We start from the raw sequence: 18,649 nt of genomic DNA, 5'->3' as shown, positions 1-18,649 counted from the left end.
TAGGAAAGCAAAGCTCTGCCCTGCCCTGTACTGGTGGGCACTGGTGTGACATGTCCCCAGCGTGTGCAATGGACAGGGATAAGCGGGGGTAAGTGTTCCTTTGATCTTAGACTTGAAGCTGACAGTGTGGCTGTTGACATACATTTTCTGAATGAGAATGGCAGTTTGTCAATATTCCGCAAGTGGAGAACAAAATCAACAAATGGCCTTTAGAAGGTTTTCATTCTTCTCAACCCCAAACAAATCCATTTTTTAGACAAACTCATTTGCAGAAAACAAAGGCAGTTTATAACAAACGTAAGTGTGTACTCTGCTGAGTGAAGTCCGCTTCCACGTTGAAGTCCCAGACCCCAGTAAAAAACCCTAAGAAATAATAAAAGTCCTGCAGTTAAATCAGCCCCAGGGGAAGAGACGGGTGCCTTGGTGAAATGGAAGAGTGGTATCTTTTTAAAGTTTGTATGTATATTGTAACTTTCAGGATTATATATTTGCAAATCATATATATATATATGTATGTATGTATGAATATGCATAAAGGCATATCCCATATCCTTCAGCTATTTTTTTTCTTTTGTTTTTAGATTCTTTACAACCACAGTGTCCAATTGAAGTTGAATTCAGGGTATTTTCTCACTGAAGTCCCTGCACCTAATTGACAAAGTCCACCTTTCATCCCTGTGTTTCCTTGCTCTTTTAAAAGTACCATTGTCTGTGAATAATGGCAGTTAGAACTTTACTTGTTTCCTCCGTGGGTCAGTCAGTTGAGATCTGGCAGAGAAAAGCACATTCTACAAAACGTTGGTGGTTATCACCTTCTGAGGAATGCTTGGGTAATCCCTGAGGGCTGAAGGATAATTTTCCCAGGATCTTTCGGTCTGACTTTGGCTGTCCAAAGAGGATTTTTTCCTAGGGAATGTCCTTGATTATATTCTGGGATTCCTGTGTTTCATGTGTTTAACTTTTTTTTTTTCCAAGGTTATGGACCCCTTTGGGAATTTGATGAAAGCTATAAACCTTCTTGCAAGAAATACACACATGCATACCCAATTTTGCACAGTTTCAAGGGTTAAAGACATCTGTGTTAGAGTCTTTTTGGTTTATGTTTTAAGAGAAAACTCCCTGGGCTTTGAACAGTAGTTGGCAGACTTCTCCTTCAGCCCCTGGAATGCATTATGCACAGTCCTGGCTGTGTGTCTGTCTCCTCTGCTTGCCTTCCGTTCTCTGAGGCAGAGCCCTCCTTACCTCAGCAGTGGTTAAGAGGGGGAACCTGTGGCCAGATGGCCTGGTTCAAAGGGTCATCCTAACTGGTTGCAGCATAAGCCTGGGGAAGTGACTTACCCTCTTCATGCCTGTTTTTTTCACCCATACATGAGGATGCTGATAGCATCTCTTCACACGGTGGTTATATGTGTACACACATGCCCGTGTGTGGACATGTGTATGCACATGTTTGTGCATGTGTATGCATGTCAAGGGTTGCAGGCATTCCTGTCCACAGGGCCAGTCAGCAGGGGCATGCCAGTGCACAAATACAGCATGGCACTTACCAGGGTATAATCACTCCTCAATGACTTCATGGACCTCTGATTTTCTAGACAAGCCAGTTTACTCACTGAATCTACCTTCCTTCCGGTTCATGCTCTAATCACAGCATCTGAGAGTCTTTAAGCCTGATAACCTTTAGTCTTTGCCAACGTGCCGAGTGTGAATTGCTGTCTTCTAGGGATTTTAAACTGCACTCCCCTGACTATTAATAAGGAGGAGTATCTTTTACATCTTTGCTTGGTCCTGTGATAATAACTTCGTGGTGTCTGTCTTTTGCCCTCAACTCCGTTTATGTCTTTTGTCATGTAGATGTTTTCTCTGGGGATTTGCTAGGTAACTCAGTCTTTTCCCTTCTGATTTCTGCTTTTTAGATGTTGTTTTAAAAGACTTGTACCCTCCTGGGATCATAATGACATTCACTTACATTTTCTTCCAACCCATTCCAAGTTTGGTTTTTCTCACTTGTACATTTCCTCCACTTAGAGTTTATTTTTGTGCATATGGCTTGAGGTGAGGAATTTAATTCACTTGTTTCTGTGTGGATCACTTCTTGTCCTAGCACCATTAATGGACTAGTCTATCATTTTCTGGTTATTTGATATTTTAAGAAGAGTCGGGAAATCTGAATTTTATGGGACTTCTCCCAATTTTTAATTGTTGGTAAACAGTTAATTTTTTTACACACTTTGTGGTCCAAAAAGAACATTTCTACAGTCCAGGGCCTTCTGTGGCCACCAGTTTGCAGTCTCTAGTGTTAGTTTAGGGTGAGGCCTCTGGTCCAAAAGACCAGCGATCATATCTGAGCTCCATCACTCACTATTTGACCTTGGGCGACTTGTTGACTCTTAGGTCCTTAGTTTCTCATCAGTACTGTGGGGTTAATAATAGACTTTACCTCACCAGGTGATTGTAAGTATAACATGAGATCATGCAGGGAAGACTTTAGCATGGAGCCTGAGACACACATGGTAAGTGTTTGTTAAATGTTAGTATCGTAACATCCTCACCCTTGTGATTTATTCCTTGCTGTTCCAGTCGACTTCTTGGGCAGCAGAGAGTGGTGTTTTATGAAGATTGAGTTGGTAGGGCTTGTGGGCGCTCATTCATTCATGGACCTTATGGAGGTCATGTTCAGCCTGCAGTGGCCCATGTCAGTTATGGGATAGTGCAAGGTGCAGGCCCAGAGATAATAGCATCACTCCAGATGAAGATTTGGTCAGATACCTGGACCGTAGTGAAGATAGGGCTCCTGGTGCAGGAATGGTGTTGTGATGGGTTCTTGCACCCAGAGGGGTGGGATTAGGGGAGAAACGTTGAAGAGGGGACACTTGGATCTGGACTTTAAAGGACTCATCAGAGTGGGGAGAGACAGGAGAGGTGACTCCTGAGGAGCTGCCATAAGAGTCCAAGCTGCAGGTGGTGACAAAGTTCTGGGCTTGGGACTAAAGAGAAAGGAGTAAGTTCCAGAGTCTGTGGGCAGCAGGAAAGGGTGGTACTTGCTGATTACTGGGATGGGGTGGGAGGGAGGGAGAAAGGGAAATGGACCAGATCCACACACTTTTGAAATTTGAGGTGAGAACTTGAGAGGACTCGGTTGGGGGTGTTGAGTCCTGTGTGGGGTGGCTTGAGTCTGGGGCAAGCGTAGATGGCTGACTGGCCGGCTGCAGTGGAATGTCACAGCAGAGCTCCAAGGAGACTGTCACCATCATGGAGGCAAAACGGAAATGTGAGAAACTGCTTAAAAGATGAAGAACGGGAGTTCCTGCTGTCGCGCAGTGGGGTGGGGGGTGTCTCTGGAGTGCTGGGACACAGATCCGATCCCCAGCACGGCAGTGGGTTAAGGATCCAGTGTTACTGCAGCTGTGGCAGAGGTCAAAACCACAGCTCAGATATGATCCCTGGCCCAGGGAACTCCATAGGCCATGGGGCAGCCAAAAAACAAACAAACAAACAAACAAAAAAAACACCTGTGTTTGTTCTGCCTTTGACATTTCACAGAGAGGCACTAATATTCATGCTATTCCTGTAGTCCAGGATCATCTAGAAATCCAAAGTGGCTGCTCAGGTATGAATGTATATGTCCCTCCAAGTCTGTACATTGAAATCCTGCTTCTCGAGGTGAGCGTGGTAGGACATGGGGCCCTTAGGCGTTGATACGGTCATAAGGATGGAGCCCTCATGGTTGAGATGGTGCCCTTATAATAGGGCCCTCACAGAGTCCCCATGCCCCCTGCCATATGAGGCCACAACAGGAAGACAATGACCCAGAGGGGAACCGTCACCTCTCCCCACCCCCAACCATGCTGGTACCCTCAAACTTCCTGCCTTCAGAACACTTCTGTGGTATTTTGTTTCAGCAGCTTGAAGAGACTGTGTCCATAAGTGTAGAGCAATTTCAACCTAAAAGGTGCCCCCATTCTGCCGCTGCCAGGGCACAATTCAGGAGGCTGGGCATCTTGCTGGTCTGCTGCCTGCTTCCTCTCAAAGTGCTTGGGGCCCACCTGGCTTCCTGGTGCTGTTGTCATCAACATTCCTTTCTAAGAGGCTAGCTTTGGTTTTGTCTTCAAGGCAAATAGCGTGCTGTCATTTTTGCATCCTGTCCACAGAGGCAGACCCCACCCAGGCCTCTCTAGGCCACCAGGAGGGAGCTTGTCATGGTAGGTTGACTTTAGCTTGGGGGTGCTGAGTAAACATCCAGATGACAGCCAGCTTCCTATGTGAGAGTGCCGCCTTCTTTTTTTTTTTTTTTTTTTTTTTTGGTCTTTTTGTCTTTTCTAGGGCCCCACCTGTGGCATATAGAGGCTCTCAGGCTAGAGGTCTAATCAGAGCTGTAGCTGCTGGCCGACACCAGGGCCACAGCAATGCAGTATCCAAGCCGTGTCTGTGACCCAAACCATAGCTCACGGCAATGCCAGATCCTTAACCCACTGAGCGAGGCGAGGGATTGAACCCGCAACCTCATGGTTCCTAGTCAGATTTGTTAACCATTGAGCCATGACAGGAACTCCTGAGAATGACTTCTTTAGTTGAGGGGCTGTGGTGTCTTGCCAGCGGGGGATTTACAGACGTGTGCTCAGAAGCGTGTGCCCAGAGCTGCCCTGGGGCCTAACCTGACCTCCCCCTACTCCAGGTGAGAGCCAGCCCACTCCCACTGGAGAGGGACCTAGAACAAAGCACAGACTGGAAGTGCCCTGGGTGCTGCTGTTGACCCTCTTCCCCAGGTCTCACTCAATTCCACATTTTGTGCCAAAGAGGAAGATTTTGCTGGGCTATGCATTTAGCAAGAAACACGGTTTCTTAATTTTTCTGAGAAAGCTTTTCTTTTTCTCTCCTAAATGGGCAAATATTTCTCTGGATGGCCTTGTATTGTATTCTTCCTGTAGAAATACAGCTATTATGAGAGGGAATGAAGCAGTTCATCAAGGCCATTTGAGGCAAGTTTCAAGAACATAGCATTGCAAGGGTGCATGGAAGAGAGTAAAGGAGAATTAGAGAAGCAGCTTGTATGGTCTAAGAAATACGGTAAGGCAGGTTAAGTCTGGGGATACAGATAAAAGCAGACTTTTTAAAATACCCCTTTAACTGATTAATGAATAGCACTGTGATTTTCATTGACCAAAGACCCTTGAATCCTCTTAAGATAAGCTCTCTTTCCCAGTGTTTTTGAGGTCTCATTAACAAATAAAATTGTAAGATGTTTAAAGTATACTGCTCCATAAGTTGTGAGAAGGCTCCCCTCAGAGAGTTTATTAACCTATTCATCACCTCATATATTTACTTGGGGTGGGGGGAGCGGCAGGTGAGACGGGTTAAATTGCTCTCTCTTAACAAATTCCAGTCACACAGTACAGTGTTATCCACTGTAGTCGCCACTGTAGTTCTAATCAGCTCCTCGGACAAGACAAACCCCTATCATCTCAATGAGTCGGTAATCTCTACCATTTTCGGATTGTTAAATCAGGTCCATGCTTTCCTAATTGCACTTGTATGCGCATCTCCTTGATTTTTTAAGTTTTGAGGGAAGCGTAATTTACATTAAAACAAGCATAGCTTGGAGTTCCCATTGCGGCACAGTGGAAACAAACCCAACTAGTATCCCTGAGGACAAGGGCTCCATCCCTGGCCTCACTCAGGGGTTACGGATCCAGCATTGCTGTGAGCTGTGGTTTAGGTTACAGACACAGCTCAGATCCACGTTGCTATGGCTGTGGTATAGGTCGGAAGCTGTAGCTCCGATCTGACCCCTAGCCTGGGAACTTAGATATGCTGCATGTGTGACCGTAAAAAGTAAAATAAAACAAAAGAAAAAACACAAGCATATCTAATTGTACTGCTCAGCAAATATTTGCAGACTGAGCACTCTGTGTAACTAGAACCTAAGTCCAGAGATCAGACAGTACCAGCCCCTTCCACATCTACTCCCTCCGGGGTAACCAGGACCAGAGCGTTTTAATCACAAGGTGGATTATTGTAAGGTGGATATGTGTGCCTGCCACCAGACACAAGCACTGGAGTCCATCAGCCCTCACCTGGGCCCCACCTCAGGCTCCCCTCTCCCCCCATTCACCTCCTCCCATAGGTAACTCTTTCTAATAGCATCCTTGGATGTTTTCGGCTCTGTGCACTTGTGCTTTTCAAAGGAACCAAGCTGAAAAGAGCAGCAACCTCTGTGCTTCCAGCTTGCGAAGTTCAGCCCTGTGCACCTAGAATGCTGGGTGCTGCAATTCTGCTTTTCTTGGGAGACACGGAGCAGAGCCAGCAGCAGTGCCCCTTCTCACGTGTCTGACAGCATCTGGGGGCCTCCTGGGCTCCGGTGAGGCTCACAGGTTCCCTCCAGACCCGGAAGGTTGGTCCTCCACCCCTCGAGTTGTTTCTGGCAAGGGCCCCTCACCTCTCCCTGGCATTCTTTGGAATTCTGTAGACATAGGCTCTTCCCTCAGAGGCTGTGTATGTGAGCATTTCTTGGGGACTTGGGAGTTTCAAAGGGTCCTCCTTGCAAATAGAGGTGCTGGTGCTGTGAGTGACATCTGTCTACATTTGTCACATCCCTCCGAGATGTCTCCGTGGGGATCCCAGCTCCAACCCTCAGGCATCCTGTTGCCAAATGGCCAAGAATGTCACTTTGACCCACATTGGTTTTGTTCACCTTAGGATCTCATACCTGACTTGATGCTATAACATAAAGGCAGTGTGCAGAAACCACTGCATGAAATATTGGCAATGTTAGAGGGTTTCAGGAGTCTCCACACAGACCTCTGTCCTTTGATGTCCTGGGGTAAATCCACTGGGGGCCGTTTTGGTGGGTGTCTGGGGCTGTTGCAGAAGCCCCTGCGCCACTGTGGGGCCCTCTGAGGAGAGGAACCTTGGTCATCTGAGCACAGTCTGCTCCCCAGGAACTCCCTTCCCCAGACACAAGTACCATCTTGCCCCGAGGGTAGGAAGTCTGCATGAAGTCTCCGTGCACTTGGCTCAAGCTGGCTGTGGTCTGTTGAATGTCAAAAGTTATTTCTTTCTCTTCCCTTCCCTCTCCCAGCTTGTTTTGGTCTCCACAGAGTATAGCAAATCATTGGGATATATGTCTTTGCTTCCAATTTATAAATCCTTGGGCAGGGGGAGAGGGGATTGGCTGCTGTTTACACTTTTGCACTTCATTCACTCAACTTATCTTGTAGGAGCCACAGCTCCAGCCCAGGGCCCCTCGAGTTCTCCGTGGGCACTTGCTGTGTGCTCACCAGGAAGAGCATCTCATCCTAAAGCTCGAGATCCAGGAGGTGGCTTAGGAGCCCAGAGTGAAGGCATGTTTGTTCTATATGGGAGTGCGCCTGGCACGCATGGTGTTTCCTGACTCTGACCCTAAGAACTCCCACTGCAAAGTAGAAGCTCCTGTGACATTGGAATTGGCTAATCGAGATAGCCTGTGACCCCAAGTCTGCTGGGTGGCTCCCAGGTAGCAGGAAACCATAATGCATGTGGCACGGCTGGGCAGTTTCTTTGTATTAGCACATTCAGTGGTTGACTTGGTAACACCTTACCTCCCCACCTCACTTCCAGACCCATCCAGCCTTTCTCCCTTTTTGAGGGGCCAAGGGGAGCTCTCTGCACTGATGAACACATTGGTATGAGATCTTTTTTCTCTCACTCATGGTTTTGGTATTATATCTAAGAAGGCTTTGCCTCCCTCGATGTTGAAAAATATTTTTTTCTTCTTTCTTCTTGGAGTTTTATAGTTTTAGTTCTTGAGCTTAGGTCTGCAATCCATTTGGAGTTTCTTTTTGCTAAAGACGGGGATCTGACCCATTCTTTTGCATGTGGGTATCCCTTTGTCTCAGCACCATTTGTTGGAAAGACTCCTTTTCCTCAATGAATGGTCTTGGAGCCCTTGTCAAAGTGAATTGATGATAAACATGAAGGCTTACTTCCGGACTCTTAGTTCTGTTCAATTGATCCAACTGTATGCAGGTACCACACTGCTTTGATTACTCTCATTTTGTCTTAAGTTTTAAAAGAGCATGTGAGTCCTTCAGCAATCAGACCTTAAGGTTCTTACCTTCACACTTAGGTCCATTTGCTGATTCATCCAACCTTGAGGAAGTTGCTGAGTTTTCACTTCATCAGTGTCCTTCTGGGTTAGATAGGTATTGGGCAGCAAGAGCTTTTGATGTCAGTGGCAGCTTTTGCAGTGCCCCATGTTTTAGGAGCCATTGTCCCCTGCCATCTGTCCATGGTGTAGGGATAAAGACCTTGGCTAATTCATCCTCCTTCCTCTGTGACTGACCCCAAGGCAAGCAGGGAGGTAGGGATTCCTACTTGTGGTGGAATTGCTAAGACAAGGCTGGATTCAAGGGGGCTTATCCAGCTATGCTCCTAGGAGTTGGAGGCACTGAGCTGGGGAAAAAAAGCCACAGACAGGGCTGGTTTGGAAGCGGTGCTCCTCAGTCCCAAGCAGGGTGACCATGCCACCCTGGCCACCTCTCCTGCCCTTACCACCTCTTCAGATCCTTATCATTAACGTTCTTTCCCAGTTTGTTAGAAGCTGTACTTGGCCTTCAGCATTTTGAGGCTCTGTCAATACTGTGCAAAACCCTTTAGGGGGTCCATGACTTATCTCAGAGAACCCAGAAGCAAAATTACAGAGGAGCAGGGCCTGGGTCAATTAAATAATTTAGGTAGTACAGAGTTAGGAAATAGAAGCAGGATATGTAGGAAATATAAGCGTAAATAAAAACCGAGGTTGCTCATTGCAACTAAGTCTTCATGTGCCTGATAGTAGAACATGCTTTTTTAGAACACAGCCAATTTTCCTCATTTGCAGATTCTGCATTTGTGAATTCACCTGACTCATTAAAATTTCTTTGTAAACCAAAAATCAGTACTTGCAGCACTTTTGTGGTCATTTATAAGCACGTGCAGAGTGGTGAAATACTTGAGTCACCCAACAGGCACATCCCCAGAAGAGGTCAAACAAGGCAGTGTCCTGCCTTCTTGTTTCAGCTCTCATGCTGTGAACAAATGTCCTTTGCAAGGTCTGTCTGGCACCATATTTTTCGCATCTTTATGCGTTTTGTGATGATTTTGCTGTTTTGAATGGCCTCTAAGGATAGTGCTGAAGTGCTGCTTAATGTTTCGAAGCTCAGGAAGGCTGCCAAGTGCCTTGTGGGGAAAATACTAGATGAGCTTCAATAGGCCTAAATTATAGGACTCTTGGCCCTGAGTTCAATGTTAATGAATCAATGATATATATTGAATCATGCTGCTTTAAACAGAAACACACATAAGGCAGAGTTGTGTATCAACTTTGACAAAGTGTGTTGTGTATCAACAGCTGACAAAATATGACCAGAGGCTCACAGGAACCAAACCCTGTATTTTCCCTAGGAGCAGAGGTTCTATATTCACAAATTCAGGGTTCAGAGCGGCTCCTTAGACTCTAACTACAGTGAATAAATATTGACTGGTGTTACTTTTCATTTGTTATGTCCTAGGCTCTAAGACTTTTGCTCCTAAATGCCACTCCCAAACTCAAATCGTATTTCCAACCACTTAGTGAGTTGCCAAGGCCTTGTCCATGAGCCTGAACATGATACTCAATCTCAGCCATTGTGATCACCAGGAGAATGGGCGCAGGTTGCCTTCTTGTAATCAGTGGTATGGTGTGCCGGTAATAACCATGGTGGTGTCAGCTTGCTGAGCAGCTAGTGCGAGAAAGTTGACCATCTCAGAGGCAGAGCAGAAGATCTGAGTAATGGCCAACAGGGCCAACAGCTGTAAACTGTTTACACAGACAACTTGCTGGATAAACCAGAGTTTATACAGTTGGGTGTTGTTTACTCCCTAAATCTCGAAAGGATCATACGGTCAACTCTGAGTTTGAATTATGGACTTACCCCACACAGTTTTCTACTGAAAAAGAAAATAATTAAACCTCCTCACCCAATTTGCTCCCCCAAATTGTGCGCCATCCAAGAAAAAGAAAAGAATGGAGGAATTTCTCTGGTGGCCTAGCAGCTAAGGATTCAGCATTGTCGCTGCTGTGGCTTGGGTTCAATCCCTGGCTTGGGAACTTATGCATGCTGTGGCCAAACAAATAAAACAATGGAGAAGAGAGAGTATCCATACTGAGTTGACTTGGCTGGGAATATGGCTTGGGGGCCCTAATGGATGTCATCTTCTTTGGGGGATGAGTTCAGTATACTCTAGGCATCAGAAGAACTCTTTACAGCCCTTCAGTACTTCAACCCGTGAAAGTGTATTTTGCAGAATTCCTGTTGTGGCTCACCAGGTTATGAACCTGGCATAGCATCCTTGAGGATGTGGGTTTGACCCCTAGCCTCGCTTTGTTGGTTAAGGATCTGGCATTGCTGAAAGCTGTGGTATAGGTCACAGATGCACCCCAAATCTGGCGTTGCTGTGGCATCAGCTGGCACCTGCAGTTCCAATTCGACCCATAGCCTGGGAATGTTCATACACCATGGGTGTGGCCATAAAAAGAAAAAAAGAGAAGAGATGTATTTTGCTTCCCTAATCTGTGCCAGGGGCACAGTACAGATGGACAGTGTTGACTGAACTTTCTTCACATCTGCTGCCTTGAGGGCTGTGCACTCAGAACCAAAATCCCAAAGGTTTTTTTTTGTTGTTGTTATTTCTTTTTTATCAGTCTCCCACCTGTGCCTCTGCTGTCACCTTGAATAATTGAAATATAACTGATACCTTTAACTTTCATAGCAAACACATATTCACTGAACTAGGTTTAAGCCAAAAAAAGAAAAAAATATATTAAGATCTGTAATGACTTCACCATGTCCTCAAGGTAGCTACTGTTAATCTGACTGCATATGGCCCTTGAGTCTTTTTTATCTTTAGGGTTAAAGACATTTGGATTGAAACACATGAAACCCTTTCTGTGTCCCACCCACAGCTCAGCATAAGCGCACGTTAAAGTTTTATGAAAATCTTCTAAATCCTCCAAGCATATTGTTGTTCTTGGTTACCAAAGCCTGGGAGAGGGAGGCCCAGGCTTTTGCCTGGAGGAGCGTGGGTGCCGGAGAAAGAGAGCCCCCCATTTGTACCCGAGTCTGGCCCTGATCAGCCACATAACCATAGGCTGGGCCTTCCTTTCCCTGTCTGTAAAGCGGGGCCAGTAATACTTTCCAAGTAAGGGAAGACCCAGCACGCAGAGCAGCACTTACCCGTGAAGAGGATCCTAATGAATGCCAGTTGCCTCTCTGCTTCCTTTTGTTTCAAGGATCTTCGCAAACATGTGGAGTTAATGTGGGTTTTTTTGTTTGTTTGTTTTTGTTTTTGTTTTTTTAATTTCAAAACTAAGTTCTACTCTGATTTCTTTGGTGGAGAATTTTATGTCATGGAAGCCTGAAACCATTGCAAGCACCACTCCAACGCCTGAGAAATCCTTGCTCTCTCTGTGGGGAATTCCAGTTACATAAGGAGGTCTCTCCGGTTCCACAGCTTCAGCACAGACTTTAGCAAAACTTGTGTTTACAGACTTCATTTCTTTGATTAAAAAAAAAAAAATCACTGCAGAGGAAGCTAGTTTTTCCTCATTTCTTGATAAGTGCCCAGGTGGGATTGGGCAGGGTTTCCAGGTCAGTGCCTTTGCAGCCAGAGGTGATGGGGTATCTCTGTGTCTCCTCTCTAGACGGCTGTTTCTTTCCAGAAAACATTGAATAGTGCTGGCTTTATTTTTTACTGCAGCTCCTGGCTTAATTACCATTTATTCCCTGCAGCTCTTACTTTTACAACAACCTGGGATTCTCTCCAGACTTTGTTTTGCGAGTTCTAAGCATTTCCACACCGTCGCTCATAAACACTAGCTTGCTCCATTATCGGGGCCGTTTTCGTTTACATGTTTTGCATCACTCTTTATGACCTGGCTAGTCACTACTGGAATAAATCGTTAAAACCACTAGATCTTCATCCACCTTTGTGTGAGAGCATTTCTTCTAAAGAAACCGATGCTTTGTGTTGTATTCTCTGCACATGGGTGGAAAAAGAATTTTCCAGATGTAAACCAAGGTGTAGAAAAGACAAGTTTATTGAGGCAAGTGACACTGTTAACACAGTGGACCGACTTCCTGATAATCAGGGGGAGCCAACTCTGGGTGCATGGTCCTGCCTGCTTTTATAGCCCAGAGACAAAGGAGTATGAGGAGTGATCTTGCCATATACCTGTTGACCTGTTGATTGGTTGAGGAAGAATGAGGTTTTTGGATACACTTGCTGATTGGTTGTGGTTGGGGGCATATGTTGCCCCTGTAGGGTCAGGGTAAGGAGTGGGCTACACACCTTTCCTAGTAGGGGACAGGAAGGAGTAGGCCAATTTGCTGGGGTGGGGAGGTCCTTAGGAACATTTTAACAATTACAGTGAGACAGGTGGGATGATAAGGGTCTGGCAATTTTTATCTCTGCTTTTTGAGTTTTATTTCCTTGAAGAAGCCTTGAAGTCCCACACTTTGTTTTTTAGTTAAAAACAACAACGACAACAACAACAACAACGTAGAAACAAAAATCATTTTCGGGAGTTCCTGTCGTGGCGCAGTGGTTAACGAATCCGACTCGGAACCATCAGGTTTCAGGTTTGATCCCTGGCCTTGCTCAGTGGGTTAAGGATCTGGCGTTGCCGTGAGCTATGGTGTAGGTTGCAGACGCAGCTCGGATCCCGAGTTGCTGTGGTTCTGGTGTAGGCTGGTGGCTACAGCTCCGATTAGACCCCTAGCCTGGGAACCTCCATATGCTGCGGCAGCGGCCCAAGAAATAGCAAAAAAGACAAAAAAAAGAAAAAATCATTTTCACCTTGGAAAAATAAAAATACATTATTGGAAGGCCCTCTACTTAGCTGTTCTTGCATGTGTTCCACCCAATTAGAGTGGAAACTCCTGGGCACCCATTCCAGGTGCTGAGTGCACCGAGGCCAGGGGCCCTGTTTCTGTGGCATTTAAATTCTGCTGCTTTGTCAGGCGCTCTTGGGACAGTTAGCTTAGCACGGCCAGCCTCAGATGTCTCCCTTTCCTCTTGGCAGACAACTCCCCTTTGATTGTGTCTGACTGATTCATTGACCCAGGAGGCGGGGCCCAGCTGGGTGTGCTTTTGAGCCTGTGCGTGTGTGCGCAGCATGCGGATGCCATCAGCATTCCACCTACTCACCGCTGGACTTGTTGCAGCAACCGCCAAAACATTTTTAAACAAAACCAGAATAATGACCTTGAAGGCACTGAAAAGCCAGATGGTGTCCTTTCTGGTGGTCATTTTCTTCCTTCCCATGGTCTGCCTTTCTGGATTATGATGCCATGTGCAAAAAACACATCTTGAGGCCAAATAGCATTTCATTCTTTTCCCTTTTTTCCCCTTCTTTTTAAAAAAGAAAAAAAAAATCTTCAACCTTGGCCAAGCATGTTTCACGTTTCCAAATAAAAGTAGACACATGCTGTGGTGCCGGCCGGTGTTCTGCCTATGAACTGAGTCCCAGAACCCTGCAGAGTTGGGTGTGCGAGCCATCTACACTGGCAGGTTGGGGGGAGGGCCCTGTGTATGGCTGAGGGTGGCCCCAGTTTGATTGTCATGTCCACAAACAGGATGTTTGTTGGTTTAGCTCTCCAGGAGTAAGGAGATTCCTTCATTTTTTTTTTTTTTTTTTTTTTTTTTTTTTTTTTTTTTTGGTCTTTTTACGGCTGCACCTGCAGCATATGGAGGTTCCCAGGCTAGAGGTCAAATCAGAGCTGTAGCTGCTGGCTTACACCACAGCCGCAGTAGCACATGATCCAACCCTCACCTGCGACCTATACCACAGCTCACGGCAATGCTGGATCCTTAACCCACTGAGCGAGGCCAAGGATAAAACCTGTGTGCTCATGTATACTAGTCAGCTTTGTTTCCACTGAGCCACGATGGGAACTCCGGTGGTTCGTTTTTAATCAGTGAATTCCTTACAATCATTTTCCTCTGCCAACTCCTTCCCTCCCAGCTCCTGTGCCTGCCGGGCCACTGCCAACTCCTGAGACACCTTGTGCACATTAGTGAAAGGGCAAGGTGTGTGGCCTGGTGGTGGATGGTGTCTGCAGGTGAAGAGCAGGTAGCCAGATACTTGCCCAGAGTTGGCAGTACACACCTGACTGTGGGGCGGAGGGAGCCACAGCCAGCCCCACACCCCTTGTGAACTCACAGCAGGGGGGCAGTGAGCCCCCTCAAGCTGGTGACCTGCCAGGCCCCTGTTCATTTCCCAGGGTATATTGAGCAGTCAGATGCTATCACTACTCAAGTTCTATCTCCAGCCCTAGAGTGTGCGGTCCGTGGCCTCCCACCTTGGTTGAGAAGTGCCCTGGGGCAACTCAGATTGGATGGTGAGAGATGTCCTCCTGGATACCAGGCTAAGAGGGAGCATGGACAGCTGCCTTGGGCAGTGTCAGCCTGGAGCCCAGGCCTGTGCCCATCTGGCTCCGGCCCCACACTTCTCATTCGCTTCTCTGCCAAAATAACCTTTCTCCCCTGGAAAAAGCCCTTCATCTAGCAGAGGCTGGCAGCCCCTTGTCCTCGGCACTCAGCCCCCTTGCTCACACCTTCCTCCTGAGTCTGGCTCGGGTTTCCTGTCTTAGGGAAGGTTGGGGCCTGGTCCTGTGTGTGCAGAGCTGAGCAGGTGGGCCCTGGGGCCCATCCCCCAGCCCCTCCTACCTCACCCCCTCCCCGTGGCCTCCAGGCCATGCTCTCGCTTCTCTTCTTGTGGTCCCCCTGGGCCTGGGTTCCTTCTCTTTAGGGCTCCTGAAACATCCTTCTGACCCTACCTCACAACCTTCGTTGGCTGGTTCTCTGTGACCCCAGTGCCGGTCTAGGCTCATGCCTGGAGCACATTGACCCTAGAGGGGTCAGTGGGGCAGGGACGGGGGTGAAGGAGAGAGGTGGGAAGGTTGAGGGAGCCCCTCTTCCAGCTTTTCACACAGGTACTTTGCCTTGTTGACCTCACCTGGTCCTGGTCCCAGACACTAAAGGTGGGCAGTTCTGGCTCAGCATGCCAACACCAGATGCCAAGCCAGGTCACCTTGGGAACGTAACCTTTCCTCTCTGACCCCCCGGTTCCCTGTTGCCTCCATCTTGGATGACGAGGACTCTTCGATGCTGTGTGTAAACAGCTCAGCATGTCATCTGACACGTATTAAAACCTGCTAGATAGATGATGGCGGTTGTTATTACTACCGTAATCATTACGAGGCAAATACAGAAGCACCATACACCAGCCAGTCCTCCACGTGAGAGCTGGAACACCAGGTCCAGTTCGTGGTTGTCCATCCCCATTCGCCCCTCTCTTGATCGTGTGTGATGTTGACCGCGTGGATTTGCCCTGCAAGGTCAGGGCCGCCCACATTCTGAAGAGGATGTGTTTTGTGTCTCTGCTGCAGGAATTGCTTACTTAGGAGGTGTGTGCAGTGCTAAGAGGAAATGTGTGCTTGCCGAGGACAATGGCCTCAATTTGGCCTTTACCATCGCTCATGAGCTGGGCCACAAGTAAGTATCAGACTCTGCATTGTTCTGCCTCTGAATGCTTTTTCTGAATACCTTTTTTTTTTTTTTTTCTCACTCAGATTGTGTTAAGTTCTAAAACAGTGCTGGTGAATGCCTATGCCTCCTCAAAGTAAGGACCTAGGCCAGCACGCCTGGGTCCCAACCCTTTAAGAAAGCCAAGAAATTACTGTACAGGCTCTGAGAACCAAAATGCTCATTGGATGTTTGTGTCTGTTTTTAAAGCACACCCGAAATGGGAAAAGGTTTTTTCCTCCAAGTGTCATCTTGAGTTGCATCCTCTTTCCCAGATCAGCATAATCTTTGATTCGCTCTACATACATTATTCAAATAATGGGATTTCTCTTTGTGCTATTGAATTTCTGTTTTCTTTTCAACCAGTTTCCAGGTCCACCTTTCTGAAGGTAGAATGTCAGTGTCTTAGTTTCAAATAATTATCAGCTACTGTCTTTGCACGTAGAAATTCTTCCCTTGAGGAAGAGAGAAACACAGAACCATAGAGCCGAGAGATTATGTGGGGAGTATCTAAGGCAGCCTCTTGGGTTTGTAGATGAGGAAGCAGAAGGTCAGAGGGATTGACTGGCTGGCCCAAGGTTGAGATCACCTTCAGAAAGTCTCAGGTGGCAGGAAGCCAGCTGACTCTCACACTGAAGCCCAAGGCTTCACTTTTCTCCTGGAGCAGGTGTCTGTTTTATGTTTCTCTGAAGGCAAAATTGTGATATGACTGCTTAAGGACTTTAAATAAGTAAATTGAGGAGGCCAGAGCATGCACAACAATGTGAAAATTTATATTGGACTGGAGAGAACAAAATTAAATGGAAATCTAGTTCTTGGGGGAAAATATATATTGTAAAGGTTTTCTAGTGCCCTAGATAGTCAAATGCCTAGAGCCCTGAATGTGAACCCAAGCTTCTGCAAGAGTAGGAGCAAAGTATAAGGAATATAAAAGCAGCCCTTTTCCCCTAATATTAGCCATATCTGTGGCTAGTTTTTTGTTTGTTTGTTTGGTTGGTTGGTTTTTTGTTTTGGCTTGTTTTGTTTCTCTGGTGCCATTTGAATATTTTTCACTCCTGTGGGTAGGTTTGCTAGTTGACTTTTCTATACCCATTGGCTTATTGGCTTATTGATGTGAGTACAGTGAATGTTAATAAACTTATGTGTATTTCCTGAGATTAAGGAGGAAATAACATGTTATTAGCCAAGAGAAGCAAGGTGAGCAGTTATTTCTAAGTATACATTTATTTCATCCCGACAATATTTTTAGCAATTTTATCAGAATATAGTTGACCTACAGAGTTGTGTTAATTTCAGGAGTATAGCAAAGTAAATCGGTTATACATATATCCATGCCTTTTCAGATTCTTTTCCCATCTGTTATTACACAGTATTGAGTAAATTTCCCTATGCTATACGTAGGTCCTTGTTACCCCATCTTGACAGTATTTTTGAAATACTGATAACATTTTGCCAATACTATTTTGCCTACACTACTAAAAGTTAATTTTTCAAATGAATTTTAATGAAATCTATATTCGTATCTCAGATTTAAGGAAAAACACCAAAAAATCCATGCCCAAGAGTGGTTGCTGAAAGAAAAGTGTGCAAAAGCATGGCTTTGGCAAACATCTTCTTGCTCATCAGCCATTGTAGTACCTCCGAAGCAGCTACCTAACAGCTGGGAGAATGCAGAGTTGTCGAAACATTTCCCAATGCGCAGGTCCTGCGGACCTTTGAAGAGATGTATTTCTGTGAACTGCCACATTCCATGGCAGCGGTCACCCCTGCATGTGAGCACACATGTGCCTTCTGTTTGCCTTGGATGATGAGAACAAGGGCTCCATTCCCCCTCCACCCACCCATCCCCCACACCCCGACGACCTGTGTGATTGTGCTCGGTCAGACACTGACGTCTTAACCCAGGAGGTCTGCAGAGATAAATGATTAGATTCAGTCATACTTCAGTAGCCTTTAGCTACAGTCTGTTTAGAACTTCTTGGAGGACTCTTTATAGCTCGCTATTGAACTCTAATTACCAGCAAAACAAGCACCTTATTTTTAATCGAAACCAGTAAACCCTGCTAGCCTTTGGTCCTGCCCCTAGATGGGCGATTGTGGTTTTCCCAGAGAAGTCTGTTGCCTCTGATTCGAGAGCTTTGGGGAGCACATTCTGGATGATGAAGGCCCAGTCTCCCCATCAATAAGCCTCACTGCTCCCCCAGCTCAGAGTAGCTGGTGAGGCTGTGTGGAGGCTTAGGGGGTAGGGGGGGTGGGGCAGCCTGTAGTCCCAGGAAAGCCACTGGCCAGGCTGCTTCAGGGATTCAACCCTGGAAGCTGGTCCATGTTTTAGGATAGAGAAGAGTGATTTAGCTCCATGTTCCTTACATATGTGAACTGAGATGGAACTGATGCTGTTCTCAGTGGACCCGAGCCCCTGGTCCATACTCTAACAGAATTTCTTGGTGAAAGTTTTAGAGGATAATAAAGAGCACCTCTATTCCCCTCAGAACAGTCCCAGACTATTGAATACTGAGAAATGAAACATCTCTTCTGAAGGATGCTGTGTGCCTTTGCACGTGGGGTGTGGGTGTGCCCTGGGCCCCAGGTACCTCCTGTGAGGAACAAGGTGAGTACCTATCCTCAGATCCCAGTGTCTGGAGAAAAAGTCATTTCCCACAGGAGCTACACCTTCTGTTTATCAGCCAATGAGAACGGCATAAGTTAACATGATTTCCTTTTTGCTTTGGCTTTTGGAAAACAGAAAGCAAAGTGAAGGGCTGATTTTTAATATTTAACTCATTGGAATCCTGGAATTGTAATTTTTGCCCTCTTTCCAACATCTCTTTGTATGCATAGTTTTCTTTCAAATATCGTAGTTCAAAAATAATTTGGGGAGTTCCCACTGTGGCTCGGTGGGTTAAGAACCCTGCTAGTATCCATGAGGATGTGGGTTTGATCCCTGGCCTCAGCAGATTAAGGATCCAGTGTTGTCATAGGCTGCGGCATAAATCACAGATGTGGCTCAGATCTGGCATTGCTGTGGCTGTGGCATAGACTGGAAGCTGTAGCTCCAATTTGACCTGTA

The 18,649-nt window shown here is 46.3% G+C and overlaps 1 protein-coding gene across 4 annotated transcripts in view; it reads left to right on the top strand.

Moving 5' to 3' along the window:
• The window catches only part of ADAMTS17 (ADAM metallopeptidase with thrombospondin type 1 motif 17), a 395,981-nt gene that overhangs the window by 174,518 nt on the left and 202,814 nt on the right, over positions 1–18,649 (top strand). For all 4 annotated transcript variants that reach the window (XM_013993230.2, XM_021098449.1, XM_005659785.3 and 1 more), the window contains exon 8: positions 15,447–15,552. In XM_013993230.2, the coding sequence (XP_013848684.2) occupies positions 15,447–15,552 (106 nt within the window). The remainder of the gene's footprint in view (positions 1–15,446; positions 15,553–18,649) is intronic.

The sequence above is a fragment of the Sus scrofa genome, chromosome 1 (assembly GCF_000003025.6).
Source record: "Sus scrofa isolate TJ Tabasco breed Duroc chromosome 1, Sscrofa11.1, whole genome shotgun sequence".
Classification (NCBI taxonomy): Eukaryota; Metazoa; Chordata; class Mammalia; order Artiodactyla; family Suidae; genus Sus; species Sus scrofa.
This window is presented reverse-complemented; position numbering and strand designations above follow the sequence as displayed.